Raw genomic sequence first — 15,045 nt, 5'->3', positions numbered from 1 at the left:
GCACCTGCATTTCTGAACACATCACTTGGCTAGAGAGCTACATTGCAAAATTCAGAGAAGGGGGAATTTTGAAAGATGGCGGTGCTTTGGTTTCTGCCTTGCTTCAAAAAGGGTGAATTAGGTAGATTGGCCTTTAAATGCAAACTGAATTTAATTTCTTCCCCATCTCAAGACGGCTTACAGAATTCATCTCTAAGAGGGTCTGTGCCATCAGAGTCACAATCTCAAAAACAAAATGCTACTGAATCCCTGCTTCTACAAGTCAGTTATGGAGTCTGGGACGGAAGGAACCACATCTAACATTCTACAGACAGAAACAGGAAAATGATCTTTGAAGACGCCTGTCACCTTAGCACAGGTCACTGCTGGAGATTCTTTTTGTCTTTCCCTCTGTTGCATTACTCATTGCAACAGGTTCCATCCACTCTGTTGTATTCTGCAGCTGTCTACTTGTGCAATAACTCTCCCTCCCTTAATTGATAAAGGACGGTGCTTGTAGTGGTGCCATCCAAGTAGGACTTTGGAGACAGACATCCACGCCCCACTCGCCTGAATGAACAGGAGGGACCACACACCCACACAATGCAACAGTGCCAGCTTGCTACATTTGGAAGCGACTGACTGAATACACATCACCATCTAAAGATGGTAATGATGAATATCACCAATGCTAATGATTCTAAACAGCTCCACCCACCCCAATGTCAGGAGTCTAAAGTTGCCCAATGACCCTTGTCTTTCAATTGACTTAACTGCCTGTTCACAGGGCAAGGGATGCAGCTTATTAGGAGAGCATCTGCCTTGCATGCAAAAGGTCCCAGGTTCAATCCCTGGCCTCTCTAGGTAGGACGCGAAAGCCTCTGCCAGTCAGTGTAGGCAATAGTGAGCTAGATGGACCAATGGGTGGCAGAGGCCAATTCTGAGCTTGAACACTTCACTGCTTAGAACACAGGTGGGGAACCTCAGGCCTGGAGGACCAAATGCAGTCCTCCAAGCATCTATACCTGGCCCTTAGGACCCTCCCTGGGAAACACCTTCTCCGCAGCCCTACCCTTTCCCTCCGGGTCTGACTGGAATGCTTTGTCTGGTTGGAACTCTGAGAAAGCTCCTTTCTTCCCTGAACAGAGAGGTGGGTGGGTGCATGTGTAGAAAGCAGCCTCTAAAAAGGCCACATTTACATCCCTAGCTCCACCCACTTTGGACTCTGCCTTGATCACCCACTGGCATGTGGGCCACAGAAAATTGCTCAGAAGGAAACACAGCCCTCCGGCTGAAGAAGGCTCCTCACCACTGGCCTAGAAGGATGCTCAGAATTGCAGTTCTAGTAGCTGTTCGCATGGGGCAGTGGCACCTGCAAGAGCGGGCAGTTCCTACTTTTACCTCTGGTGACTCCTGATGGCAACCCACTTTCCCAACAAAGGACTCAACATTGTTTGGCCTCAGCATCTGGTGCCTTGCTCTGAAGTGCAAATTTGGCCCTAGTCTGCACCTTCCAGCAACATGCCTCCAGCATTTTCACCCTATACCTGCATTTCTGATGATTTAGCAATTACAATGAAGAGAACTCAAGAGGCTGCCAGACACAGCAGGTTCAAAGGCATAATCCTAAATTGGGGAGGGAGTGGTCCTCCTTCCTAAATTCCCTTCATAAATACTGCAGTGCTACAGGCAAACTGATTAACGCACTTGTGCCTGGAAGTGCTCTGATGTGCTAAAATAGGTCAAAAGATGCCTCCTAGGCCCTCCTGGAAATTACAGTGTTGTTGTATGAAAAAAAAACCAATCAGACACAGAAACCTACTCTTTAAGAGGGAGGGAAAACTGAGAATTAAGAACAACAGCCAGGTATTTTGTACAAAAGGAATATATGAGTTTTCCTGGTAATTATAAGATGCCTTGTTTCCGGGGAAGGAGGACAGATGGGTTGTTTACAGAAGGTGTTTCTGACAGCAAATATATGAACGTAATTGTGATTAACCAAACAGAGGTTTTTATTGTATTAATAAAACGTTTCAGCTTCCGCCTTCATCAGCTGCTAACGTACAAATGCTGTTACCAAGGTGGCAGTTATAGAGCTTTGAGGATGGAATGCTCAGAGGGGCTTCCTTTGCAGAAGCTAAGTAGTGGTGGTACTGACCTCCAGGTTCAGGCCATGTGGTGCCAATGTGTCCAGAGAGTAAATCCAAAAGTTCTCCCTTTTGGTCAATGCTGTTGGATCTGCTGGCATCTCTATCGCTGTAATGGAAAAGTCCAGCAGGCTGTGACCCTCGATGTTAAAATGCTTTGCAACTGGTTGCTCCACTTTTTTTGTCAAAATTGCCGACTGATATATATTATCCATTTATATCAGAGATGGGACCCTTGGGAGCCAGATGCTGTTGGAGTTAGGGATGGGGAGAGATCTGCAGATCGGTTCACATTTAAATGTGAACCTACCAAACTGGCACTTCTGGAAACAATATTAAAAATGTACAGCAGTTACGCATCAAAATCCACACTCCAAATTTTGTGGTGCAGTTCCCTAACCAAAAGAGTGTGTGTACAAAGATGTTAAGGGGAAGCTTACATTAAAAACAACAACATGTATTTGTGAAGATAGCATGCACAGATGCATTTTATTAGGAGAGATTGGTTGGGATATTCAGCAAAACCGCAGGCATCAGTGCGCAAACTGTCACACAAATGCGGCGAATGGAACAGAAGACTGGAAGAATAAGAAACTGCAGCCAAATTGGACAGATTCCTCCATCTGTAGTTGGACTTTTAACTCCCATCAGTTCCAATGGCCAATGGTCAAGAAAGACAGGAATCAGGGGGGAAAAAGCAGTAACAACAATGGCGGCAGCAGCAACAGCAGCAGCAACAGCAGCAACAACAACTGGAAGGCCAAAGGTTTTCCATCTTTGACATATTGTATACATTTTATTCTGACTTTGTGTGTCCCAGACGACCAGAGCGCTCATGTTACACAATAAAACATTTCAAAAGCAAACAAAACCAAAAAGGTACAACGTGGCAAAGGTGGAACAAACCATAGGAGACGCTGAACATCAAAAGCCACACCATAGGGAAATGCTGTATGACAGAGCTAGTGGAAGCTGTGTTATACCAAACTGTCTTATATTCAGTCCTGAATACTAAATCAGTATTATCTACACTGTCATGGCCCCATCGGAGGACTCATCAGACGGGGATGACTCGGGAGTAACAGCAGCAGACCCAGAAGCAGCAGACCCAGAAGGAGAAACGGAGGAAACTCCCCCTCAGCTGCAGAGCACCCCAGACACAGCTGAAGCCCTTCAGCCAGACGCAGACAGTGAACAGGATACTCCCCCCTCACCTGCAGAACGTAGACAACAGAAGGTCAGGCAGAAGAGGGGCAGGCCTGTCCACTTAAGACCAAAACGCTGAGGGCTCACACCTGCTGACAAACCTGCTCCTTCAAAGACAAACCTTGGCCTCAGCTTGTTGCTGACTACAACGTCAGGCGTGGCTTCGTGTGTTTCCAGATTCCCTGAACCTTATCTAGGACTGACCCCTTGGCACTTGAACCCGGACCTCTACTGACCTTGCTTCTGGACTTCTGGCTTGGCACGTAAGCCTGGAAAGGGCCTTGCCCTTATCACGCTTCATCCTTGTTAGCCTGGCAGATTTACGACCAGGCTGCCAGCTAAGGACTTTCCCGCCCTGGTAAATACCCAGGAATTTCCAGGCCCCGCCTGCACTGCTGTCTCGGTGCAGAACTGACATACACTGACTGGCAGAAACGCTCCAGGGTTTCAGACAGGCATTTCCCCCATCCATACCTGGAGATGCCAGGGATGGAAGCTGAGGACTTTGGCATTCAAAAGCAGGTGCTCTGCCACTAAGGTACAGCTTTCCCCCCTAAGCAGCAGCTGTTGGGACTTTTCTGAGATGGTATCCATACAACCAGGAAGGTCCTTCTTAAGTGCAAACCCCTAAGTGCTCACATATCACTAGAAAGGGTTCATAAGATTTTCCATTTCCAATGCTTACACTAAGGGGTACTGCCTAAGGGCTCCACCAAAGGGCCCTGGCTTTTTGGAGGCCTACTTAAAGTACTGTTTGGTCTAAAATAAAACATAACTAATCTTTTGTCACAGCTGGTGTAGCACAGTGGGGAGGAGAGCCTGGCTGGGAGTCCAGAGTCTGTGAGTTCAAATCCCCACTCGTGTCTCTTGGGGGTCAAGGGTCAGCTAAAGATCACCCCACAGGGAGTGGCTCTGGGGTTACGTGCCCTGTGCAGCCCTGGGCTTCGCTAATGCAGCGGTCTCAATTAGATCCAATTAGACTACAGCCCCACTCATACAGTGCTTGTTCCGCTTTTAGGCAGTTTGGGGGCGTCGCACATCATTCTATTCAATGAGATCTGCTTTTCAACAGTTTTTGTTTTCCAGCGGGGGTCTGGAAAGTAACCCGCTGTATGAGTGGGGCCCTACTGTACTGCTTACTGTGAAATCTCTATTCATATGGTAGCTATAAGTCGGGATTGAGTTGAAGGCAGTCCTATCTTTTGTCACCAATTTTTTTTTCTTTTTAGCATAAAACTGTGAGATGTGAGGAGATGGGCTGCCTTTAAAGGCTGAGTAGGAAGGATTTAGAGAAAGGTTAGAAGGATGAGTTCATGAAAAATATCTCACAGCACCAATGTTCTGCCCTGGTCCAGGATATCAGTAAAAATACTGGTAGAGCATGGGGGTGGAAAGAAAGAAGGAATACCAAAGAATGTTAGTATATTCATATTTTATTGTCTTGGAGACAAAAGAAAGTGACAGGCAGACTTTAACAGCTTGTACGTTTCTGGATCTGAAGAACACAAATCATGAACAACGGGGAGAAAATTGTACCTTGTGCACAGTCTATTGAAATAACTGCTATCAACATTAAGCACAACTCTATGACTACTCTAGCACTATAGACGGAGCTCTACATGATCACATGCCCAAAGAAGGGAAACTGGGGTGGGGTGGGGGGACAAGGAGAAGCCAGAATAATAAGGGGCTGTTGTGAGCAACTATTCAAACTTAGTTTCATCTTGGAGGAAGAAAATTAAGGGTTCATCTTCAAGGGAGAGGTGGAATGTCAGGAAGGCTATGAAAGAAGCGAGAGGCAAAATATGAGCAGCTGGCAGATTGTAATGCAAAAGCCACAGATGTGTTTTGCAGAGGGAGTAAAGTAGGACTGCTGAGCAGGGTTGCCAGGGAGAGGAGTGTATGGCCTGGGGAGAGTCCCAAGCACCAGATAGAGGGCTGTGGAGAGCGACATTTTGACCCCCCCCTGGGGAGGGATGAGTTTCCCCACTCCAGCTTTAAATCAGCAGGCACATGGACATCCTTTCACTGCCTTTAAAACAGATCTCAAAACAGTTTTTTAAATAGATTACACAAATTATCAGTGCCTGTGAATGCACAGAGTATGCAAAGTCAGCATGAAGGAAGGGAAACGAATCTCTGTAAATCAGGGGTAAAGAACCTTTGGCCCATGGGTCAGTCTTGGCCCATCAGGGGGTTGAAGTTGGGCTGCAAGGCCATTTCCCTCAAACCACACCCACCTGTCCATCAGCTGACATCACTGGATGACATCGGTGGGCAGGTTTAAATCATACTGGGGGCTAATTCAACACCATATTCCCTGCTGGGCACACACTGCTGAAGCAGACCCCTGAAGCTAGCAGGATTGAAGCCTCTGCCTATTAGCTGGAGAGCAAAGAGTTCAATTCTGCTGGGTTCTGCTTTGCCAATCTGTTCCTTGTGGATAATGCACTGGGAAAACAGACCCTGCACCCTACCCTCATAGGTCAATTTTGACAGGTGGGCTGGACAGCCCACCTATCATTCATCTGATGTCATCATGACATTGGCCCTGCCAAAATGTCAAAGTTGGCCAGTGGAGGTGGGAAGAGATAAAAATCTGGCCTGCTGGGCCAAAATTTTCCCCCTCCTGCTGTTAAATAAAGGGAGAGATTTTGGATAGTCACACATCTGCAATTTATTTAAACCGGGTAATGCCAAATGATGTTCCCCAACAATTCTGAAGGATATTTATAGGTTACATCACCCATTGTGCCACAGTTACGGTCATGGAAACTAAGGGCTGTGCCCAAGGGTAATCCTACTCATTGAAGTTAGTGGATACGACTAGCTTAAGCCTGTAAATTTCAATAGTTCTACTCTAGAGCTTAGTTGGATACCATCCTCATTGTATGCTGACTCTTTGGGGACTTGTTTCAGGCTTTTAGCCATGAAAGGTTTTGCATGTGGATGACATTTCGGTTCGGCACACAGTTTGGCATTAGTGCAAGCATACAAGTCCACAGACCACTACTTTAGGCTTGCAGTACTTCAGCATGGGTGACCAGTGATACTCCACTGTGCAGGAGTGCAGAACAGGGTGCATCACTGTGAGTTTGTTGGGGGTGGGTGAGCTGTTGGCACAGCTCATCAATTCATTGTAGACATTTGCTGCTGACTCATTGCAGTGGGGTGGCATCCCATTTTCCCTGCAGCCAGCGGGGGTTCCAAAGCTGTCCCCAGTTCTTTCCTCTCCAGAGTACAGAGAGGTGTCATGATCAAAACCTGCTTCACCTGAACCTTCCCCTTGATTGGGAACGATTGGCCCACTTCCGTGGCTTTCATTTCCACAGGAGAAATCATTGTGATTGGCATAAGCAAGCTCCCCTGAAGGTTGCCCTTCAGTGCCCGCAGTCTTTACAGTTCCTTCAGCCACCTTCCTTGAAGGTTGTCCTTCGACACCAGCAGGGGTTACATTTCCTTCAGCCTTCTCCACTGAAAGTTGTCCTTTGACACCAGCAGGGGTTACAGTTCCTTCAGCCTTCTCCACTGAAGGTTGTCCTTTGACACCAGCAGGGGTTACGGTTCCTTCAGCCTTCTCCACTGAAGGTTGTCCTTTGACACCAGCAGGGGTTACGGTTCCTTCAGCCTTCTCCACTGAAGGTTGTCCTTTGACACCAGCAGGGGTTACGGTTCCTTCAGCCTTCTCCACTGAAGGTTGTCCTTTGACACCAGCAGGGTTTACGGTTCCTTCAGCCTTCTCCACTGAAGGTTGTCCTTTGACACCAGCAGGGTTTACGGTTCCTTCAGCCTTCTCCACTGAAGGTTGTCCTTTGACACCAACAGGATTTACGGTTCCTTCAGCCTTCTCCACTGAAGGTTGCCCTTCGACACCAGCAGGGGTTACATTTCCTTCAGCCTTCTCCACTGAGGGTTGTCCTTTGACAGCAGCAGGGTTTACGGTTCCTTCAGCCTTCTCCACTGAAGGTTGTCCTTTGACACCAGCAGGGGTTACAGTTCCTTCAGCCTTCTCCACTGAAGGTTGTCCTTTGACACCAGCAGGGGTTACATTTCCTTCAGCCTTCTCCACTGAAGGTTGTCCTTTGACACCAGCAGGGGTTACATTTCCTTCAGCCTTCTCCACTGAGGGTTGTCCTTTGACACCAGTAGGGTTTACGGTTCCTTCAGCCTTCTCCACTGAAGGTTGTCCTTTGACACCAGCAGGATTTATGGTTCCTTCAGCCTTCTCCACTGAAGGTTGTCCTTTGACACCAGCAGGGTTTACGGTTCCTTCAGCCTTCTCCACTGAAGGTTGTCCTTTGACACCAGCAGGGTTTACATTTCCTTCAGCCTTCTCCACTGAAGGTTGTCCTTTGACACCAGCAGGGTTTACGGTTCCTTCAGCCTTCTCCACTGAAGGTTGTCCTTTGACACCAGCAGGGGTTACAGTTCCTTCAGCCTTCTCCACTGAAGGTTGTCCTTTGACACCAGCAGGGGTTACAGTTCCTTCAGCCTTCTCCACTGAAGGTTGTCCTTTGACACCAGCAGGGGTTACAGTTCCTTCAGCCTTCTCCACTGAAGGTTGTCCTTTGACACCAACAGGATTTACGGTTCCTTCAGCCTTCTCCACTGAAGGCTGTCCTTTGACACCAGCAGGGTTTACGGTTCCTTCAGCCTTCTCCACTGAAGGTTGTCCTTTGACACCAACAGGGTTTACGGTTCCTTCAGCCTTCTCCACTGAAGGTTGTCCTTTGACACCAGCAGGGGTTACGGTTCCTTCAGCCTTCTCCACTGAAGGTTGTCCTTTGACACCAGCAGGGTTTACTTTTCCTTCAGCCTTCTCCACTGAAGGTTGTCCTTTGACACCAACAGGGTTTACGGTTCCTTCAGCCTTCTCCACTGAAGGTTGTCCTTTGACACCAACAGGGTTTACGGTTCCTTCAGCCTTCTCCACTGAAGGTTGTCCTTTGACACCAACAGGATTTACATTTCCTTCAGCCTTCTCCACTGAAGGCTGTCCTTTGACACCAGCAGGGTTTACGGTTCCTTCAGCCTTCTCCACTGAAGGTTGTCCTTTGACACCAGCAGGGTTTACATTTCCTTCAGCCTTCTCCACTGAAGGTTGTCCTTTGACACCAACAGGATTTACATTTCCATCAGCCTTCTCCACTGAAGGTTGTCCTTTGACACCAGCAGGATTTACGGTTCCTTCAGCCTTCTCCACTGAAGGTTGTCCTTTGACACCAGCAGGGTTTACGGTTCCTTCAGCCTTCTCCACTGAAGGTTGTCCTTTGACACCAGCAGGGTTTACGGTTCCTTCAGCCTTCTCCACTGAAGGCTGTCCTTTGACACCAGCAGGGTTTACGGTTCCTTCAGCCTTCTCCACTGAAGGTTGTCCTTTGACACCAGCAGGGTTTACATTTCCTTCAGCCTTCTCCACTGAAGGTTGTCCTTTGACACCAACAGGTTTTACATTTCCGTCAGTCTTCTCCACTGAAGGTTGTCCTTTGACACCAACAGGATTTACATTTCCGTCAGCCTTCTCCACTGAAGGTTGTCCTTTGACACCAACAGGATTTACATTTCCGTCAGCCTTCTCCACTGTAGGTTGTTTTTTGACACCAACAGGATTTACATTTCCGTCAGCCTTCTCCACTGAAGGTTGTCCTTTGACACCAGCAGGGTTTACGGTTCCTTCAGCCTTCTCCACTGAAGGTTGTCCTTTGACACCAGCAGGGGTTACATTTCCTTCAGCCTTCTCCACTGAAGGTTGTCCTTTGACACCAGCAGGGTTTACGGTTCCTTCAGCCTTCTCCACTGAAGGTTGTCCTTTGACACCAGCAGGGGTTACAGTTCCTTCAGCCTTCTCCACTGAAGGTTGTCCTTTGACACCAGCAGGGGTTACATTTCCTTCAGCCTTCTCCACTGAAGGTTGTCCTTTGACACCAGCAGGGTTTACGGTTCCTTCAGCCTTCTCCACTGAAGGTTGTCCTTTGACACCAGCAGGGGTTACATTTCCTTCAGCCTTCTCCACTGAAGGTTGTCCTTTGACACCAGCAGGGTTTACGGTTCCTTCAGCCTTCTCCACTGAAGGTTGTCCTTTGACACCAGCAGGGGTTACAGTTCCTTCAGCCTTCTCCACTGAAGGTTGTCCTTTGACACCAGCAGGGTTTACGGTTCCTTCAGCCTTCTCCACTGAAGGTTGTCCTTTGACACCAGCAGGGGTTACATTTCCTTCAGCCTTCTCCACTGAAGGTTGTCCTTTGACACCAACAGGGTTTACGGTTCCTTCAGCCTTCTCCACTGAAGGTTGCTCTTCGACACCAACAGGGTTTACGGTTCCTTCAGCCTTCTCCACTGAAGGTTGCTCTTCGACACCAACAGGGTTTATGGTTCCTTCAGCCTTCTCCACTGAAGGTTGTCCTTTGACACCAGCAGGGTTTACGGTTCCTTCAGCCTTCTCCACTGAAGGTTGTCCTTTGACACCAGCAGGGTTTACGGTTCCTTCAGCCTTCTCCACTGAAGGTTGCTCTTCGACACCAACAGGGTTTATGGTTCCTTCAGCCTTCTCCACTGAAGGTTGTCCTTTGACACCAGCAGGGTTTACGGTTCCTTCAGCCTTCTCCACTGAAGGTTGTCCTTTGACACCAGCAGGGTTTACGGTTCCTTCAGCCTTCTCCACTGAAGGTTGTCCTTTGACACCAGCAGGGGTTACATTTCCTTCAGCCTTCTCCACTGAAGGTTGTCCTTTGACACCAACAGGGTTTACGGTTCCTTCAGCCTTCTCCACTGAAGGTTGCTCTTCGACACCAACAGGGTTTACGGTTCCTTCAGCCTTCTCCACTGAAGGTTGCTCTTCGACACCAACAGGGTTTATGGTTCCTTCAGCCTTCTCCACTGAAGGTTGTCCTTTGACACCAGCAGGGTTTACGGTTCCTTCAGCCTTCTCCACTGAAGGTTGTCCTTTGACACCAGCAGGGTTTACGGTTCCTTCAGCCTTCTCCACTGAAGGTTGCTCTTCGACACCAACAGGGTTTATGGTTCCTTCAGCCTTCTCCACTGAAGGTTGTCCTTTGACACCAGCAGGGTTTACATTTCCTTCAGCCTTCTCCACTGAAGGTTGTCCTTTGACACCAGCAGGGTTTACGGTTCCTTCAGCCTTCTCCACTAAAGGTTGCTCTTCGACACCAACAGGGTTTACGGTTCCTTCAGCCTTCTCCACTGAAGGTTGTCCTTCAACACCAACAGGGTTTACGGTTCCTTCAGCCTTCTCCACTGAAGGTTGTCCTTTGACACCAGTAGGGTTTACGGTTCCTTCAGCCTTCTCCACTGAAGGTTGTCCTTTGACACCAACAGGATTTACATTTCCATCAGCCTTCTCCACTGAAGGTTGCTCTTCAACACCAGCAGGGGTTACATTTCCTTCAGCCTTCTCCACTGAAGGTTGTCCTTCGACACCAACAGGGTTTACGGTTCCTTCAGCCTTCTCCACTGAAGGTTGTCCTTCGACACCAACAGGGTTTACGGTTCCTTCAGCCTTCTCCACTGAAGGTTGCCCTTCAACACCAACAGGGTTTACGGTTCCGTCAGCCTTCTCCACTGAAGGTTGTCCTTTGACACCAACAGGGTTTACGGTTCCTTCAGCCTTCTCCACTGAAGGTTGTCCTTTGACACCAGCAGGGTTTACGGTTCCTTCAGCCTTCTCCACTGAAGGTTGCCCTTCAACACCAACAGGGTTTACGGTTCCTTCAGCCTTCTCCACTGAAGGTTGTCCTTTGACACCAACAGGGTTTACGGTTCCTTCAGCCTTCTCCACTGAAGGTTGCTCTTCGACACCAACAGGGTTTACGGTTCCTTCAGCCTTCTCCACTGAAGGTTGCTCTTCGACACCAACAGGGTTTACGGTTCCTTCAGCCTTCTCCACTGAAGGTTGCTCTTCGACACCAACAGGGTTTATGGTTCCTTCAGCCTTCTCCACTGAAGGTTGTCCTTTGACACCAGCAGGGTTTACGGTTCCTTCAGCCTTCTCCACTGAAGGTTGTCCTTTGACACCAGCAGGGTTTACGGTTCCTTCAGCCTTCTCCACTGAAGGTTGCTCTTCGACACCAACAGGGTTTATGGTTCCTTCAGCCTTCTCCACTGAAGGTTGTCCTTTGACACCAGCAGGGTTTACGGTTCCTTCAGCCTTCTCCACTGAAGGTTGTCCTTTGACACCAGCAGGGTTTACGGTTCCTTCAGCCTTCTCCACTGAAGGTTGCTCTTCGACACCAACAGGGTTTACGGTTCCTTCAGCCTTCTCCACTGAAGGTTGTCCTTCAACACCAACAGGGTTTACGGTTCCTTCAGCCTTCTCCACTGAAGGTTGTCCTTTGACACCAGTAGGGTTTACGGTTCCTTCAGCCTTCTCCACTGAAGGTTGTCCTTTGACACCAACAGGATTTACATTTCCATCAGCCTTCTCCACTGAAGGTTGCTCTTCGACACCAGCAGGGGTTACATTTCCTTCAGCCTTCTCCACTGAAGGTTGTCCTTCGACACCAACAGGGTTTACGGTTCCTTCAGCCTTCTCCACTGAAGGTTGTCCTTCGACACCAACAGGGTTTACGGTTCCTTCAGCCTTCTCCACTGAAGGTTGCCCTTCAACACCAACAGGGTTTACGGTTCCGTCAGCCTTCTCCACTGAAGGTTGTCCTTTGACACCAACAGGGGTTACAGTTCCTTCAGCCTTCTCCACTGAAGGTTGTCCTTTGACACCAGCAGGGTTTACGGTTCCTTCAGCCTTCTCCACTGAAGGTTGCCCTTCGACACCAACAGGGTTTATGGTTCCTTCAGCCTTCTCCACTGAAGGTTGCTCTTCGACACCAGCAGGGTTTACATTTCCGTCAGTCTTCTCCACTGAAGGTTGTCCTTCGACACCAACAGGGTTTATGGTTCCTTCAGCCTTCTCCACTGAAGGTTGTCCTTTGACACCAGCAGGGGTTACAGTTCCTTCAGCCTTCTCCACTGAAGGTTGTCCTTTGACACCAACAGGGTTTACGGTTCCGTCAGCCTTCTCCACTGAAGGTTGTCCTTTGACACCAACAGGGTTTACGGTTCCTTCAGCCTTCTCCACTGAAGGTTGCTCTTCGACACCAACAGGGTTTACGGTTCCTTCAGCCTTCTCCACTGAAGGTTGTCCTTCGACACCAACAGGGTTTACGGTTCCTTCAGCCTTCTCCACTGAAGGTTGTCCTTTGACACCAGCAGGGTTTACGGTTCCTTCAGCCTTCTCCACTGAAGGTTGTCCTTCGACACCAACAGGGTTTACGGTTCCTTCAGCCTTCTCCACTGAAGGTTGTCCTTCGACACCAGCAGGGTTTACGGTTCCTTCAGCTGGCAGTCCTGGAACACAGACTAGATGCATTGTTGCAAAGCATCTATTTCCATGACATGGGCAGGCATTGTTGTTCATCTTTGCCAAATGCTAAGGTTAAATCTGTAAGACACAAATAACCATTTTCCTGAAAGGAGGATACACAACTAGATTCTGGAGCTGAAGCATGTGAATCATCTGAAGGTACTTTGTAAACAGATTAATGCCTACGGGTTGTGTTGAATGCTAGTCCTAATCAAAGTAGATCCATTGGAATCAATAGACATTATTGATTTTTAGATTCTTTACTTTTAATGGGTCTACTCTGAGTAGAACTTAGTTAGATGCAATCTTAGGGATGAATTTGTCCCAGGGTTCAAATTTGAGCCAAAGGTTTTAAACATTTGACTCAGTTTTGTTAGATGGATTTTGGAGTTCCAAAAACAGTTTGGAGGGGGCATTTTTGAAAGGTTACTGTCGGCAGAAACTGGTAGTTGTTTATCTCTCTCTTTAAAGACTTTGAATTGAATTTTTGTCACCTCCTGCATTTGTGGCGATGATGGAGCTCTCATTGCAGCCACTGGCTGGCAACCATCCTTTCTGAGTGCCCCTAAAATGGGTGGATGACCTGTGGCCCTCCAGCAGTTGTTGGGCTCCTGCTCCCATCAGCCCCAGCCATCATACCCAATGGTCAGGAATGATGGAAATTGTATTCTGGCAACATTTGGAGGGCCACAGGTTCCTCACCTCTGACTTAGAAACATGTCCCAACCAATCAGAGATCACATATCAAATGCACTTACAGAAGTATAAAGCAGGGACCTCTGTGGGCCTCCACATGTTGTTGAACTCTAACTCCCATCAGCCCCAGCCAACCTGGTCAATGTTCAGGTATGAATGGAACTGTAGTCCAGCAACATCTGGTGGACCATAGGTTCCCCATAGAAGCCATGTTATGACATAGGATCATTCAAGGTGCATCTGGATGGCAGCTGACAGCCCCCATGGCTCAGGCCAGAGAAAATATGATTATAGGGCTGAGCATGAGCCCATCCAAATGTTACTGGACTACAACTTCCATCAATCCCAGCCAACAGGATCAACAATTATCAGGGGTGATTGGAGTTGGAGTCCACCAATATCTGGAGGGCTATAAGTTCCCCATCCCTGATGTCTAGGCATATCCACATTTTCAATTATTTGCATAATCTTCAGAATCCTGGTCCTCTTCTTCTAGAATATGTTATTATTCTACTTGACAAGCCAAAAATATAGTACTCTGAGGAAGTGCAGAGTGCTTTCTCTCCAGTACTGAACAATCACATGCCCATAGCTATTTCCAGGTCAAAAGGCAGGGCCAATTTGAATCCTGGTGTGATCCTCAGTTTAGATTGTTAGTGCTTCGTGAAAGGGTCTTGATTGGGTTGTTCCTCCATAAATATATACAGCAATGATGCTTTAGAACAAATGGTATTAATAGCAGCAATCACACTAAGGACCACAACTACCACAACTTTAGTAACAACATCATCATCATCAACAACAACACAATCTTACCATGGGGAAAGCAAGTCCTTTTTGTGAACAAAATATCCAAATGATGTACAGAATAAGAACATAAGAAGAGCCTGCTGGATCAGGCCAGTGGCCCATCTAGGCCAGCAATCTCTTCTCACAGTGGCCAACCAGATGCCCCAATAGGAAGCCCACAAGCAGGACCTGAGTGCAACAGCAACTCTCTCTCTTTCTGTGGTTTCTAGCTACTGCTATTCAGAAATATACTGCCACCTACTGTGGAGGAAGAACATAGCTGCCATGGCTTGCAGCCATGGAGAGCCTATTCCTCCATGAGCTTGTCTGATCCTCTTTTAAAGCCATCCAAGTTGGTGGCCATCACAGCCTTTAGTGGGGACTAAATTCCATCCTTTAACTTTTGTCAGGCAACTTACAGCATAATCCTAACCATGTCTACTCAGGAGTAAATCCTATTGAATTCAGTGGGGCTTACTGCGGAGTAGGTGGTTTTAGGATTGCAGCCTTAGCTTGCGATCCAATACACACTTACCTGGGAGTAAGTCCCACTAAACCCAATGGAGCTTGCCTCTCGGTAGACATGTATTGGATTGCAGCCTTAGTTTTGTTTTTTTTAAAGAAAAAAACCAACTTACCCTTTTCAATAGCAGCAGCTCATGGAGGCAGAAGAGGAGGCAAGCAAAATGGCCAAATGAAGGTTCTCCAACATGGGGGAAGCCTTAAAAATCTCTCCTGATCCCAGACCCAGGAAATGAGACATCACAGAAGTATGCCAAAGTGGTATGATTTGCTGGCAAAGAGTGGTTTTATTTGCTGTTCCACCTTCCACCCTCTGTTTTGGTGTCTGTG

General features: G+C 47.9%; 1 protein-coding gene across 6 annotated transcripts; it reads right to left on the bottom strand.

Annotated features, from left to right (window-relative positions):
• Positions 1-4,747: 4,747 nt before the first annotated feature.
• On the bottom strand, positions 4,748-15,031 carry LOC133374957 (collagen alpha-2(I) chain-like). Of its 6 annotated transcripts, none has more exons than XM_061606326.1 (4): positions 14,832-15,031; positions 9,999-12,786; positions 9,405-9,566; positions 4,748-9,350 (listed from the first exon to the last, which is right to left on the bottom strand). In XM_061606326.1, the coding sequence occupies exons 2-4, from the start codon at positions 12,760-12,762 to the stop codon at positions 6,313-6,315; spliced, it is 5,964 nt and encodes a 1,987-aa protein (XP_061462310.1). In that variant the 5' UTR covers positions 12,763-12,786; positions 14,832-15,031; the 3' UTR covers positions 4,748-6,312. The 6 variants fall into 6 exon arrangements, with proteins under 6 accessions (XP_061462310.1, XP_061462311.1, XP_061462315.1 ...); XM_061606327.1 differs by having other exon boundaries at positions 4,748-9,458; positions 9,513-9,566; XM_061606331.1 differs by having other exon boundaries at positions 4,748-9,566; positions 9,999-10,052; positions 10,593-12,786.
• Positions 15,032-15,045: the final 14 nt, after the last annotated feature.

Source organism: Rhineura floridana, chromosome 22, assembly GCF_030035675.1.
Source record: "Rhineura floridana isolate rRhiFlo1 chromosome 22, rRhiFlo1.hap2, whole genome shotgun sequence".
Lineage (NCBI taxonomy): Eukaryota > Metazoa > Chordata > Lepidosauria > Squamata > Rhineuridae > Rhineura > Rhineura floridana.
The sequence above is the reverse complement of the archived record's forward strand: the minus strand, read 5'-3'. Positions and strand labels throughout refer to the sequence as shown.

Bases quoted from the DNA above. Each gene is read 5' to 3' on its own strand.
- LOC133374957 (XM_061606325.1), bottom strand. From the start codon at position 12,762: ATGAACAACAATGCCTGCCCATGTCATGGAAATAGATGCTTTGCAACA. The intron at 9,567-9,998 runs CTTCAGTGGAGA...TCAAAGGACAAC, and splicing joins TGCTGGTGTCAAAGGACAAC to CTTCAGTGGAGAAGGCTGAA.